General features: G+C 40.8%; 1 protein-coding gene across 1 annotated transcript; it reads left to right on the forward strand.

Moving 5' to 3' along the window:
• Positions 1–661: 661 nt before the first annotated feature.
• On the forward strand, positions 662–13,688 carry mapk12a (mitogen-activated protein kinase 12a). Its single transcript, XM_041795077.1, has 12 exons — positions 662–915; positions 3,524–3,653; positions 3,794–3,852; positions 3,991–4,102; positions 4,187–4,216; positions 4,320–4,367; positions 6,292–6,406; positions 9,680–9,751; positions 10,404–10,483; positions 10,607–10,685; positions 10,770–10,943; positions 12,897–13,688. Exons 1-12 carry the CDS (start codon positions 797–799, stop codon positions 12,962–12,964), a joined length of 1,086 nt encoding a protein of 361 aa, XP_041651011.1. The 5' UTR covers positions 662–796; the 3' UTR covers positions 12,965–13,688.
• The last annotated feature ends 2,280 nt before the right edge of the window (positions 13,689–15,968 follow it).

Here is a 15,968-nt window from a genome sequence, read left to right on the forward strand (position 1 = left end):
GGACACTAATATCTTCTATGTTAACATGACACTTGGCCTGTTAAGATTTTTTTGATTGAAATAGCTTTGATTTCAGTAAATATGACCTCCTAATGCTGCAGATTCAATGAATGACCATTTTCAGTTCTTTACAACCTATAAAATCTTTTAAAACTGTTGTGCATAATACTGTGAAAAAGTGCATTTTGAGGTTTTTATTTTATTGCATTAATATTTAAGAAAATAAGAGAAAAATGTCATTTGAATAATAAAGCGGTGTAAACTTCATTAACTAACTAAATTTAAATGGCTGCCAACATGACCCCTGCTCTAGGCTATATTCAAACATGTTCACAGAGTTTGTTTCCTTGTTCTGTTTCCTTGATGCAAGCCTACAGCTCTGTCCGCACCCAGGGACGCCAGGTTCATGTCCCAGCAGGTCTCACATATTTTCTGAGTCACTTTTGCACAAAGAAAAGGCATCAGAGCCCAGGCTGGATCATCACAGCCTGTAAGGTTTTCACTTGAATTTACGCTCTCACACACCACCATGTTAAAGTTGTCTAACCCGGTCCGGACTCACTCACATACCAGTCTCCTCTCACCTTTAATTGTGAGCCCGCAGCTAGACTCGGGAGTGGCTTATGGTGACCTCAGGGTGCGCCCAGAGTACACAGACGCACACTGCTGCTGCGCAATGATCGAGGCTGCGCGCATAGGTGGATCTGGGACAATGGGTGTGTAGCGACAGAGGAGACGAAACAACCAAACAAAGCGTCTGTCCAGGACTGGTTTCATTGTAGTTGTAAGAAATAACATGTCGAAACGTGTCAGACCGGGATACCACCGCCAAGAAGTGAGCAAAACCACATGGGAAGTACCGGAGCGGTACCGGGAGCTGAGGCAGGTGGGGACCGGAGCGTACGGGACGGTCTGGTGAGTGAATCTGAAGCAGCTGTGAGGGTCTGGGTCTGGGTCTGGGTCTAGGGGGGGAGAGGGGGGTTAACAAAGAAAGGCACGGAACAGATGGCTCAATGAAGCAGCCGAACAAAAGAAAAAGTGTGCGCTCTGCTGAGCACGCGCTGCGCTTCACTTCCTGATAGGATGGAGACTTTCACACCTTCACCTCAGCACAACTCTCTCAGCACCTTAATCTGAGCCGAGACTGGAGGATTATGAAGGGAGTGGGTGCTACAGGGAGACATGGGGGCTCTCTGGCAAGTTTACAGAAACACGGCAGTGAAAGGAGCTTTTTTTAGACACGGCTCTGAGCACGCGAGCCTTTGTTATCAATGATTTACTCAGTGGGCGGAGACTAGTGACTCACTGACTCTTCACCACTCCATAACACATGAACAACCCCGAGAAAATGTGGATTTACACGCTGGAGATGGAGCAGAGCTACCTACTGTGGGGGGGGGGGTCTCTGTCTTTAATGACATGGACACGTGACAGTAGTGAACACAGAGATAACCAATGAGAAACTTAGTCCTAGTCTACAAGGAACGAATCAGTCTCTTATTGCTTTCCAGGGGTGGTTTTAGTAAATCAGAGGCCCCGGGCGCAGAGCAATGAGGCCCCTCAACACACAATATTTACAACCCTGACTCCAAAAAAGTTGGGGCGCTGAGACTTTTTATCCTTTCATGAAAAATATTGGCTAATTCTAATTTGATGGCAGCAACATAAATCCAAAAAAAGTTGGGACGGAGCAAGAAAAGCTGGAAAAGCAAGTGGTACAAATGAAAACAAGCTGGAGGAGCATTAAGGTTAACTGAAAACAGGACAGCAACGTGACTGTGTATAAAAGGAGCATTTTAGAGAGGCAGAGTCTCTCAGTCAGAAGCAGGGGCGTAGCTAGGGATTTTGGGCCCCCAGAAATAATTTACACAGGGCCCCCCTTAACCAGCTAGCCAAGCAACAAATGTTGCATCATTTTTTTTTACAAATATCTATGCTTTTTGAATATTTTTTTTAAATTGTAATTTCTCCATTTATGAGCAATATTTCTACTGTGGTTAAACTGAATTTACTTCCATTATTTCGCAGCGCTGGACTAAACCATTTGGACATTTTTAAAGGAGGAGTTAAGGCCCCCAAGTATTCATTTTACCCTATTTGATACAAATTCATTTTGTTGCTTCTGATAAATAATGACAGTAAGTACTCAGAAAAAAAACAGATAAAAACACACTTTTAATTGTAGGCTCCCTTCCTGCTGTGGGCCCAGGTGATCAGTACACCCCGTGCTACACCCCTGTTCAGAAGTAAGGATGGGCAGAGGTTCACCAATCTGTGAAAAAATGTCCAAAAACGACAGCAATTTTAGAAAAATGTTCACTGAATCTCCCTCCGTCTACAGCCCATAATGTCATCAACAGATTCAGAGAATCTGGAGAAATCTCTGCGAGCAAGGGACAAGGCACTGCATTAAAATCAGATATGATTCTGTAGTGAAATCACTAAACAAGCTCAGGAACATTCCAGAAATCATTGTCTGTCACAGTTGGCCGTGCCATCCACCAATGACAGTTAAAGCTGGATCATGGAGAGAAGAAGCCAGGACAGATGTGAACAGGATCCAGAAACAGCGCCGTCTTCTCTGGACCAAAGCTCATTTAACATGGACTGAGGAAACATGGAAAACTGTTCTGTGGTCAGAGGAAACCACAGACGCCGTGTCCTGTGGACTAAAGAGGAGAGGGAGCATCCAGCTTGTTCTCCTGGCTCAGCTCTAAAGCCTGCATCTCTGATGGTATGGGGTTGCATTAGTGCCTATGGCGTGGGCAGCTCTAACATCTGGAAAGGAACTATCAGTGCTGGAAAGTAGAGAGAGCTTTTAGAGACACATATGCTCCCATCAAGACAACGTCTCTGTCAGACCATGCTAAACCACATACCACATCCATCACAACAGCATGGCTTCACAGGAGAAGAGTCCGGGTCCTGAGCTGGTCTGCTTGCAGTCCAGACCTTTTACCAGGATCAGAACAGGAACAATCCAGTAGTCCACTATTTTACTGATGTTTAGATAAGGGTAAGCTGCGTGTGTAAACCTGTATTACCCTGAAATTTCCTGACTAGCTCACACTATTTTCTCCTTCCTCATGTATATCGACTGACATGCAAACTTCAGGGAATCTTCCTTCTGTGAGAGACTGGTGTCAAAAAGCAACTCAGGGTTTAATTTTCCCAGAAATCTCCAGTGTTGCATGTGTGAAAACAGCTTTATTGTTTGTTTTTGTCAGCAGAGGTCCTTCTTATGGAAGCTTTTGACCCCTATTTACATTATAACACTCATTTTAATTACCGAACATTTTTTGGAAGTATACCTCATATTTGATGCACATCTTTGCCCCTGCCTTGACGCCCTTTGGTGCACCAGGCCCTACCAAGGCCAATGATTAAACTGCCCATGCTGCTGGTTACATACATTTTACCATTTTGTTTTTAAATGGAGATACAGTTTTACTAGGATCAGTCAAGCAGCGTGCTCTTTGATTTTATCCCTCATTCATGTCTTTTATTTTTTTTTTGTCCCCAGTTCAGCCGTGGACGTCAGATCAGGAAGCAAAGTGGCCATCAAGAAGCTCTACCGACCGTTTCAGTCTGAGCTGTTTGCAAAGCGAGCCTTCAGAGAGCTGAAGCTGCTCAAACACATGAGGCATGAGAATGTGAGTGTTGGGGTCTGAACCCTCAGAACAGCAAGAGGATTTCTTTTTTTTTTACATCAGATTTACTTTGACTTGGCAGAACTGAGACGGGAACATGGTTTATGCATTAAAGATGATGTTTCTTTTCTTCTCCGTTTCAGGTGATCGGCCTGTTAGACGTGTTTACTGCTGACCTCTCTGTCGACATGTTCAATGACTTGTAAGTGAGCTGTGTGATTCTTCTCCTGCTGCAGAGCGGTGTCAGACACAGATTGATTCATATCACTTGTTTGGTTACTGCTCAGTTTTGTTCCTCAGTGGTTTAAAATGTTCTCCTGGTGTTTCCTCCCTCCTCCAGTTACCTGGTCATGCCGTTCATGGGGACAGATCTGGGGAAGCTGATGAAGCTGCAGCGGCTGTCAGAGGAAAAAATTCAGTATTTGGTTTATCAGACGCTCAAAGGCCTGAAGGTGAAACCCTCTACTGTGATTACTGATGGATTATGACTTTTCTGCTTTAGTATAATCATTTTTAATCTTAATTTTTTATTACAGTATATCCATTCTGCTGGGATCATTCACAGGGTAAGCAGAGACATAAATCACACATGTTCAAATATTTCCCCTTGACTGGATTTAATATACTGCATGCTTTATATATCAAGTGATTTACTTTGATTACCTGCAGGACCTGAAACCAGGAAACCTCGCTGTCAACCAGGACTGCGAGCTCAAGGTACAGATTTTATCTCTCTGATGAGCCGGACAAACAGTCATGTTTCTTTATTTCAACGTGCATAATTTATGGATTTACAGCATTAAAAGGCCAACCTACGACCAGGACTGCCAACACTGATGCATTAATCCATAATTAGTCCATAATAACCCCATATCAGTGCGTCTGTTTTTTAAAAACACAGTTAATGACAAGCTTTATTGTCCTTTTAGCAGACTGGTTAATCCAGGTCAGCATCTCCCTGCAGCCACATCCATGTGAAATAAATCCACCTCTGCTCCTTAATGTCTCCACCTTTAAAAGCTCACAGAAAGCTCAGTGGAGGAGTCAGAAGTCATCAAACATTTACCTTTTCACTGTTCCCTAATTTCCCTTAAGATCCATGACAAGTTCTTTTTTACGTGGCTAAAATCTTTGATCTACAGCGCCTATAAAAATATTCACATTCATGTTTTACCCTTTTATTGATCTTATAAATCAACCATGGTCAGTATAATTTGGCTTTTTTAACAAAAAAATTACAAGAAAAACCCACTTAGTGTCAAAGTGAAAACATGGTTCCTACAAGGTAATGTCAGTTAAATAAAAATCTGTAATCTAAAATAAATGACGGCATAAATATTCATCTTTAAAGTGACTGGCTTAATTCAACAGAGGTTAGGACAGTTGGTGTTAGTAGTCTCATAGTTAGTGATTATAGTATAAAGACACCTGTGTCTGGAAGGTTCAGTCAAAGCTTAGTCAGTATGCATGGCTACATTACACCATGAAGACAAAAGAACACTCCAAGAAACTCAGAGAAAAGGTTATGGAAACGTCTAAGTCAGACCATGAAGACAGAAACATCTCCAAGTCTCTGAGCATCCCCCAGAGTTCAGTTAAATCCATCATGAAGAAATGAAGGAATATGTCACATGTGTAAATCTGCCTAGATCAGACCGTCCTCACTAACTGAGTGAGCGTGCAAGAAGGAGACTAGTGAGAGAGGACACCAAGACACCTATGACTACTCTGAAGGAGCTCCAAGCTTCAGCAGCTGAGATGGAGAGACTCTGCAGACAACAACTGTTGGCTGGGTTCTTCACCAGTCAGAGCTTTATGGGAGAGTGGCAAAGAGAAAGACACTGTTGAAGAAAACTCAGATTCAGTCTGGACTAGAGTTCACCAGAAGGACTGTGGGAGACTCCATGGTCAAGAGGAAGAAAGTTCTTTGGTCTGATGAGACCAGAATGGAGTTTTTGGCCATCAGACAAGACGCCAAACACATCATCCCCACTGTGGAGCACGGTGGTGGCAGCATCATGCTGCAGGGATGCTTCTCAGCAGCAGGCCCTGGAAGGCTTGTAGAGGTAGAGGGTAAAATGAACAATCGTATTCAGTCTGACAGACAAGTAAAGCTGGGAGAAGATTTATTTTCCAGTAAAACAATGAGCTGAAGCATCCAGAGAAAGCTTCACAGAAATGGTTTAAAGAAAATCATTTCTTTTAGGTTACAGATTTTTATTTAACTGCCATTACTTTGTAGAAATCTGTTTTCACTTTGACATTAAAGAGGTTCTTTTTGTAATTTTATGGTCAATAAAAGCCAAAGTATGCTGGCCATGACTGATTTATAAGATCAATAAAAGGGTAAAACATCCAACATACTTTTTTAGGCACTGTGCTGGTTAAAGCAGGTCTGAATTAAAGAAGAAGTCAGTTATGCTTAGTTTAAGGCAGAAACATCCCGAGTGAATGATCAGGAAATGGGGAAATACTTTCTCATGCAACTGTGTACTGTGGTATTTTTTGGCTTGAGCTGACGCTCTCTGCCAGCTCCACATTTCCCAGAGGTCTTTGCAGTCTTAGTAGCAGAGTTGTTCGCTCCCTGTGAGCAGATGTAAATGCATCTTTGTCTGATTTGTTTCATCTGCTGCTCTCTCAGATCTTAGACTTTGGTCTGGCGCGGCAGGCGGACAGCGAGATGACAGGATACGTGGTTACTCGATGGTACAGAGCCCCAGAGGTCATCCTGAGCTGGATGCACTACACTCAGACCGGTAATGAAGAGCTAATTAATTTTAAAAACACCGTGGTGTTGTCATCTTTTATCTCTGCTTCATGTTACCTGTTCTCAGCTCTCATCTTATCCTGTGTTGTAGCATGAAGTAGATGTTTTAGTGGACCCAGGCGGCCTTAAATCAGGGCTTCAGCCTGATAGTGATCACTACATTTCCCAGTCACTAAGGTTCGCTTTGGTCTTCTGAGGTAGTTCTTCACCAGGAGACACGGATGTTTTGGGTCGTTGTCGTGTTGAAGACAAAGAGACCCAGACTCAGTTTAGCTGCTTGAGGTTTTCTTTCTAGATCTTCACATCTCCCTACAGCATAATCCTCCCACCCCCGTGTTCCACTGTGGAGACGGCGTTCTTTGGGTTCTACTCCTCTCCCTTCTTCCTCCAAACATCACCAACGTCTCTGTGGCCAAAGAGCTCTAGTTTGGTCTCATCTGACCAAAGGACACGCTTCCAGGATCAGAACCTTTGTCCGGGTTGTCCTTAGCAGACTTTAGTCTGGCTTGAAGGGGTCTCTTCTGCCGTCTTTATCTTGGTCCATTCCTGCAGGGCTCTGGTGATGGTCTTCTTTGAGACTACAGTTCCTGACTTGGCTAAGTCCTCCTCTCTAGAGTCCTGTCAGTTGTTCTGAGGTCTTCAGACACATCTCGCACTAGTTTCTTTCTCTTCCTCCCTCTGCCAGACTTGTTCTGGACTGTGTGGCTCTCTTTGAGTATTCTGTTTATCCTTCTCGCTCCAGTTCTGGACTCTTGGAAACGCTGTGATAACTCTGGAAATCCTTCTCCTGCTTTGTGAGCATCAACAAATTCTCTTCTCCAGTCTAAACTGAGTTCTTTGGTTTTTTCTGTGATGCTTTCTTCCCAATTCCTCATGACTTGAAAGGATGAAGCCGTTAGGGGGGCTGTTAATTTTGCATAAGCATATTGAATTGCAAGATTGTGGAAAAAGTCAAAATTAGATTATTTTCTTAAATCTTTCAGCCCTCATTCAGAGGATTATGATGTTAAAAATCTGTTGAAATTGTTTCTATGTTTGTGGGTTTTCCATGTTTTTAAATCTATTTTTTAATTTTCTTTCAATTTTTTTGGCTCCATCATGAGATCAGTACCGATATCGCAGCCAGCCACAAGGGGGCGACTGAGATTTTAACCTAAATATTTCTGTGGCTGTCATGTTGTCTGTCGCTTCATTTGATGGTAATAGAAAACAGCAGTTTTTTAAAATCAAGAAACAACTAAAAAATATACATTTTAAGTTTTTATTCCCATAATTATATTTATTTTCTTTATTCACATTTCTGCATTTTTATTGTTTTTCCCCTTTTTATATTTTTATTCTTTATTCCCAGTTCAATGTTTTGATGTAGTCCCATTTTCATATTTTTATTCCCATTTTTATACTTGTAATCTTTTTTCCATTTTTATATTTTTATTGTTTACTCCAGTTTTAATGTTTTTTTCTTGAATTCCAATTTCATATTTTTATTCCCTTTTTCCATCTTTATTATGCCGTATGTTTGTGCCTTATTTCCATGTTAATGTTTTTATTTTTTACCCAAATTTTTATATTTTTATTCTTGGTTCATATTTTAATGTTTTCTTTCTTGATTCCCATTTGTTATTACATTTCTTTATTCCCAATTTTATATTTGTATTCTTTTTCCCCATTTTAAAATTTAAATTCTTTATTTCAATTCAGTGTTTTTATTTATTTATATAAATTTAATTGATTTTATTTATAATTAATTTTATTTATATAAATCTCAGGAAGCTGAGTAAAAGATGAATTTGAAAAGGGTAGGTGAAATAAGCGAGGGCTTCAGCCTACACCTTTTCGGTCCTGTTTTCTTTTTTGTTGGTTTTATTTTTTTTGTTGTTGATTGTTTGGTGTTAATGCAGAGGTAGCATTAACCCAACGTTTGTTCACTTGTAAAGTTTCACTTTATGTTGTGCAACTGAGTCTTCATGTTTAAGTGACCGAAATAAACCAAACTAAACTATTTATTCCTGTTTTAATATACTATTCCCATTTTTATATTTGTAACCTTTTTCCATTTTTATATTTTATTGTTTAGTCCCATTTTAATGTTTTAATTCTTTAATTCCATTTTCATATTTTTATTCCCTTTTTCCAACTTTATTATGGCATATTTTTGTGCCTTATCCCCATTTTGATGTTTTTTTCAAATTTTTATATTTTAATTCTTTGTTCATATTTTAATGTTTTCATTCTTGATTCCCATTTTACATTATTACATTTAATCAAGAATGGACTGATAAATATGTGTTTAACATGCATTAGTGCCAATAATTACAAACAGGTGGATTTTTAAAAATAAAACATCAAGTCATTCCTGGGTAAATAAACAACATCCCCAAAATACCACAACTTTTTTCCTCTAGAATTTTTCCTCTGCACATATTTTGAATTTGATCATGTTCTGGGGGCCGGATCGGAAGATATGGCGGCCTGATGTGGCCCCCGGGCCGCCAGTTGATGATCACTGATCTAGTGTGTTGTTAGCGTCATACTTTATCAATCAATTAATCAATCAATCAATCAATCAATCAATCAATCAATCAAACTTTGTTAATAATTAACTAAATTAGTCTCTGATTAAACAGAGACAGAGAAAAAAAAACAAAGCAGTAAAGGGAAGAATTTATAAAATAAGAAAAAAATAAAATTTGCATAAAAGAAACAGTGGTAAAAGATTTAACATTCTGAATAATTCAAAGCCTATAAAACTGGACACAAACACATAAATGATCATAGCTAGAGTTAATGAAAGCCTAAACAGGGGAATCATGGGAATTAAAGCTTCTTCAGCAGCTGATTATATTCCTATAGTGTCCCGTAACCAGAGACGCACCGATACCAGCACAGGATTGGTTAACAGTGCCAAAACCAGGTCTGAGTACTCCTAAAGTATTGCAGATGCTGAAGTCCATATCATTTTACAGCTGGATGTGAGCCTCATTATTTGATGGTAAAGTTGGAGCCATGTCTGCAGTCTGGCGATATTTTAGCATAAATGAGGACGGCAGACTCAGAGCAGACTGCAGACCGTGAGCTGATTGTTAAGTCTGTCTGGTGATAATAAACTCTCAGAAGAACTGTGAAGAACTAAGTGTTCATGATCATACATGACTACCCAAATCTAAGTACTGGTATCGGTGCACTCTGACGTGTAACAGAAGGTTTCAGAGGTTGTTGACACAAAGTCTTATTTGTGTGTTTTGTACTTCTCCTTCTTCAGTGGACATCTGGTCTGTGGGCTGCATCATGGCAGAGATGCTGCAAGGAAAACCTCTCTTTAAAGGCAGCGACCGTATCCTTTACCCTGACCCGGCTCATGACAGAAACAGGAGGGACAGGGTGTCTGCACAGAGGGATTTAAAGTTTTAGTTCATCCAGGAACATTCTAGTCATACATTTGACCATTGCACTGCAAAATGGATCTGCAGTTTTAGTTGGCAGAGAAGGCTCTGCTCTAAAGATGCTATAAGATTAGTTCAAAAACAGTCAATCCAGCATTGATCTGAATATGAAGGTGCAAAAAGCTTTATGCAATAAAGGAGGAAGCTGGGGTGGAGGAGGTCAAGCTCTGCCAGCAGCAGCAGAGTGCTGCATCAGCATGCATCAGCAGTGTGTTTGGAGAAAGAGCTGTGATTGGCTGTGGGAGCTGAGAGGCGATGATCACAGCTGGGTGTATGACCACCCTGACCTGCAACTAATACTAAGCTTCATTTCTTCAGTTGCTGCATGAACATATCCCAGACTACCTCCATCTGCAGTCTGAGCGACCAGATATTAACATATTGGGGTGCATCTACAGAAAGCCTTTAGGATAGCCACTATAAATCCCTGTTAATCCATTGTCTAATTTATAAAATAAAGAGTGGTAATGATTTTTCACCCTTTATTCTTCTCATTGTGTTTGTGAGTTGTTCCAGTTTGTATCCTTAACCATTCTTCCTCAGATCTAGATCAGCTGTCAGAGATCATGAAGATTACGGGAACGCCAAGTCAGGAATTTATATCCAAACTAGAATCTGAGGATGTGAGTTCAGACCTGATTCTTAAGATTAACACCCTGGCTTTGTTTAAGAACAAAATATTCTGAATATTAGGACTGGAAACAGACCATAACAGTGTTTCATGACCTGTGAATGTCCTCTCTCAGGCTAAAAGCTACCTCAAAAGTCTCTCCAAAGTGGAAAAGAAAGACCTCCAGAAGGTGTTTCCCTCAGCTAACCATCAGGGTAGGACAGGCTCAGCCTCCATGTTTGATCTCTTTACAGTTTGATGGTCAATCTGGGGTTAATTTTCCTCTTTTGTCTCCTCAGCTGTGTCCGTGCTGGAGCGCATGCTGCTGCTTGATCCAGAGCAGAGGGTGACGGCGGCGGAGGCGCTCTCTCTGCCGTACTTTAAGGAGTTCAGAGAACCAGAAGAGGAGACGGAGGCTCAGCCGTACGACCACACGATAGACAACTCAGAACTGCCGCTGAATCAGTGGAAACGTAAGGATGCAGACCCTGATAAACCCAGAGAATGGCCCCTGATAAACCCAGAGAATGGCCCCTGATAAACCCAGAGAATGGCCCCTGATAGACCAAGAGAATGGCCCCTGATAAACCAAGAGAATGGCCCCTGATAAACCCAGAGAATGGCCCCTGATAGACCAAGAGAATGGCCCCTGATAAACCCAGAGAATGGCCCCTGATAAACCCAGAGAATGGCCCCTGATAAACCCAGAGAATGGCCCCTGATAAACCCAGAGAATGGCCCCTGATAAACCCAGAGACAGGCCCCTGATAAACTCAGAGAATGGCCCCTGATAAACCCAGAGAATGGCCCCTGATAGACCCAGAGAATGGCCCCTGATAGACCCAGAGAATGGCCCCTGATAGACCCAGAGAATGGCCCCTGATAGACCCAGAGAATGGACCCTGATAAACCCAGAGAATGGCCCCTGATACACCCAGAGAATGGCCCCTGATAGACCCAGAGAATGGACCCTGATAAACCCAGAGAATGGCCCCTGATAAACCCAGAGAATGGCCCCTGATAAACCCAGAGAATGGCCCCTGATAAACCCAGAGAATGGCCCCTGATAAACCCAGAGAATGGCCCCTGATAAACCCAGAGAATGGCCCCTGATAAACCCAGAGAATGGCCCCTGATTAACCCAGAGAATGGACCCTGATAGACCCAGAGACTGGGCCCTCCCCATGTTTTATTTTAGTGCATGTGTGTTGGATATGTAGCATTGATGCTAGCATCCTGGCTAACAGTTACTGCACTAAAAGTGTGTCGACCTTTTACTGGGTTCAGATGTTAAATATTTATCTTTGCCACTTTTGAACCTCTTTAACCTCCGTTTCCACCTTTTTGCCATTTTTTTCCACATTAAACCAATTTTTGCTACTTTTAACCCTGTTGGTTCTTTAGTCGATTTTTGCAACTTTTAACTCTTTTTTTTTTTTTTGCCTCTTTTCTAAATGCTTTTCCCCGTTTTTACTGCCCATTTTGCCATTTTAAGCCATTTTTCCTCTCATTGACCCTTTTGAACCACTTTTCATCGATTTTATGATGAAAATTTTTGCCCTTTTTTCGTTTCTTAATCCATTTTTGCTACTATTACCTGTTTTTGCCACTCTTAGCCATTTTTTGCCTCTTTTTAACAGCTTTTCGCCATTTTACCACCCATTCTTACCTCTTTTTACCATTCTTGAGCCATATTTGCTGCCTTTTTTCCACCTTTAATGACTTTTTGCCACTTTTAACCTGTTTTTGCCACTTTTAGCCAACTTTTATTACTTTCAAACCCTTTCACTACTTACGATTACTGCAGCTTTTACCTCTTTTTAGATGCCTGTCACCATTTTTATGGCCCATTTTTGCCACTTTCAGCTGTTTTTTTTTTTTTTTTTACCATTTTTGCTTCTTTTAAGATGAGTCTTCACCAATTTCAGAGCCTATTTTTGCCGCTTATCACCAACTTTTTTACCACTTTTTAACGACTTTTCACCTTTAACTATCCATTCCTGCCACTTTTTTCCCTTTCTTAAGCCATACATGTTGCTTAATCCCTTTTTTCCTCTTTAAACCTGTTTTTGCCACTCCTTTAACAACTTGTCTAATTGTCATTTCTGCAAATATTTGCAACTCATTTAACCCATATCTGCCACTTCTGACCTATTTTTGCCACTTTTTAATTGCTTTTCACCGATTCTACAGCCTCTTTTTTGGCACCTTTTGCCGTTTTATTTGCAATTGCATAATTACTTTTGTGACATTTGTGCATATCATAACATTTGTGCTTAGCTGAAGTCTGATATGTATGGCCTTGTAGACGAGGATAAAGGAAGATCAGCTTACGATGGAGGATGTGGGGTTAGGGGGATGGAGAGTGAAGGAGAAAGACGATCTGAGCTGTTATTGATCGCTGTCTGGCTCTGTTTCCTCTTCAGGTCACACCTTCACAGAGATTCTGACCTTCAAACCCGTCGTGCCTGAATCAAAGGAAACGTCGCTGTGAACTCGGAGAGGAGAACCAGAACAAGCCAACATGACTTTATGTCATCCTAACAGGGTTAAAACTCTGAAAACAAGTCTTAATGAAGCCAACAGACGCAGTTAACAGTCCTCTGAGAGGTGCAAGCTGCTGATTTACCTAAACCAGACTATTAAGGTTAGAATGACTCCAATGTGACTAGAATGAAACAACAGTTTAATCTAAAGACTAAGACTGGATTCAAAATAGCAGGGAAAATTAACACTGCAGTGACAACAGCATTATTCAAACGTTAAAGATCCAGGACTTCTTCATGCTGCAAATCAAACTCTGCTGGGAATACTGAGGGGAATATTTTGTGATAGGTTGTTTTGTAAAATGTCTTTGTGTTTGCCCTTGAGAGATGTGATTGAATTCACTGGTACGTCCTTGTATATGAGAGTGTATGTTTATAAATGTGTGTGTGGGTGTGTGTGTGTGTGTGTAGTCTAAATATCTGCTCTGACCTCGTCATTCCTCCGAGTGGCCTTAAAGAGAACGACAGAAAAAAAAACACACTGAGTTTGATGGACTGAAGCCATCCTATTAGCCAGTAAATAACACCCACATTTTCATTTTTAATCAGAAAATCACAGTTTGTTTTTCAACTCTGTCAGTTTTTAAGCACAAAGACGCACAAACGCATCATCTCTGTTGATTTTATATCACTGTTTGATCACTTCTGCTGTTTTATTATTAAAAATTCTCTCTGAAACTGTCTGTTGTTTTCTCCTCATCTCTGCTGTGAATTTTCATTTAGCTCTCATTAGTGTTATCTTTGTTAAGCTATTCTACTTCGTTAAATTTCATTTAAAACCTAAATTTCTAAAAAGTTGGGGCGCTGTGTAAAATGTAAATAAAAACAGACTGCAGTAACCCATATTTATTTACAATAGAACATAAACAGCATAACATGATGAAACTGAGACATTTTATGAGAAATATTGGCTCATTTTTAAATTAATGCATCTCAAAATAGTAGGGACGGGGCAGCAAAAGGCTAGAAAAGTAAGTAGTACTAATGAAAAACAGCTGGAGGAGCAGTCTGCAGCTAATAAAGTTAATTATCAACAGGTCAGTGACATGACTGGGTTTAAAAAGAGCATTTTAGAGAGACAGAGTCTTTCAGAAGTAAAGATGGGCAGAGGCTCAGCATTTTGTGAAAACTGCGTCTAAAACATTGTGTAACAATTTCAGAAAAATATTCCTTAATGTCAAAACGCAAAGCCTTTGAATCTCCCTCCATCTACAGTCCATAAAATCATCAACAGATTCAGAGAATCTGGAGAAATCTCTGAGAGCAAGGGACAAGGCTGAAGGGGCCCTCAGGGGCCCTCAGGGGCCCAACACAGATGGCCGTGCCATCCACCAATGACAGTTAAAGCTGGATCATGGAGAGAAGAAGCCATATGTGAACAGGATCCAGAAACACCAAAGCTCATTTAACATGGACTGAGGAAACATGGAAAACTGTTCTGTGGTCAGAGGAAAGCACAGACGCCGTGTCCTGTGGACTAAAGAGGAGAGGGAGCATCCAGCTTGTTCTCCTGGCTCAGCTCTAAAGCCTGCATCTCTGATGGTATGGGGTTGCATTAGTGCCTATGGCGTGGGCAGCTCTAACATCTGGAGAGGAACTATCAATGCTGAAAGTAGAGAGAGCTTTTAGAGACACATATGCTCCCATCCAGACAACGTCTCTGTCAGCAGGACCATGCTAAACCACATACCACATCCATCACAACAGCATGGCTTCACAGGAGAAGAGTCCGTGTCCTGCTGAGCTTTTTCCCCCTAAAACCTCAGATAAGAAAAAACAGACACATGCAGTTCACAAGTTATCCACCGAGGGGCAGAGATCGACCTGAAATGGTGAAAATCAATCACACACAGACATGATTCCTCTGATATTTTCACCAGATTTTAAAACATACTGTTACCAGTTACCACTACTGAAATATGGACATTTACTGAACTACAGCAACATGTATCAACTTTTATTTTGTGGCATATTTTGTTGTAAAATCATGTTGAAAATGTTTTATTATATGAAAATGTTAAGCTGCTGTGAAACGGTGCCTACTTGCCTCCATCAGCAGTGGAGGAAAGTTTAAAGAAGGCAGAGCCCTAACCCTACACCTGCACACCAATAAATCTGGGCTGAAACACCATGAGACGTTCACATGTGCAGCATGTACCCACAGTTTTGGTTTATCTTCACTGACATTCTCCAGCTTTTCATAAAGAAAATCAGCATTAAGCAGACCTGGGTCAGTCTCCTCACTCATCACTGCTGGCTGTGTCTGACCCTCTCACCTCTTCACCCCCAGGCACGTAAACATCCGTGCTGGAGGACTACGGGAGCACGCTGTGGTCAAACTTAGTCATACGATTAAATTGCATTAAGATTTTTTAACATATTAAGATTTCACGATTAATCACGAGCGTTGACACGTTAATGTTACAGCCCTATTTTTTTTTTAATCTTTAGAAATTTGGACGTAATGGAAAAACCAACTCTTCTAGTCCAAGATAATTCAATATCTGAAGAAAACAACCAGAAAGACTCACTGTCCAGCAAAACAGAGTGGAAACATGTATAAATCATTGTCTTCCTGTTGGGATGGATGGAAAAAGGCCCAGATTTTGATAACTAATTACATCTAAAATCAGATATTGAATTGTTACCATCATTAACACTGTGATTGGTCTTTATTTGTAGCTTTATTTTTCCTTAATTTTCTTTGAAAAACATTGTGGTACATAACCCATCTGCTCTGTTTTTCAGTGAAAGACGTCCAGTCAAACAGAGCTAGATCTTCATAAAAGAGCAGAAGGGAATACACGGATGAGATGTTTATAACTTATAACTGATGGAAAAATATCAGATTTACACATCCTCAAAAATGTCTCCAAATAAGTCTAAACCCTCTGGGAGACGGTGATTTTTAACTGTCGCAGACATTTGATAAATTATATCATACCAGTCTTC

Source organism: Cheilinus undulatus, linkage group 9 (genome assembly GCF_018320785.1).
Source record: "Cheilinus undulatus linkage group 9, ASM1832078v1, whole genome shotgun sequence".
Classification (NCBI taxonomy): domain Eukaryota; kingdom Metazoa; phylum Chordata; class Actinopteri; order Labriformes; family Labridae; genus Cheilinus; species Cheilinus undulatus.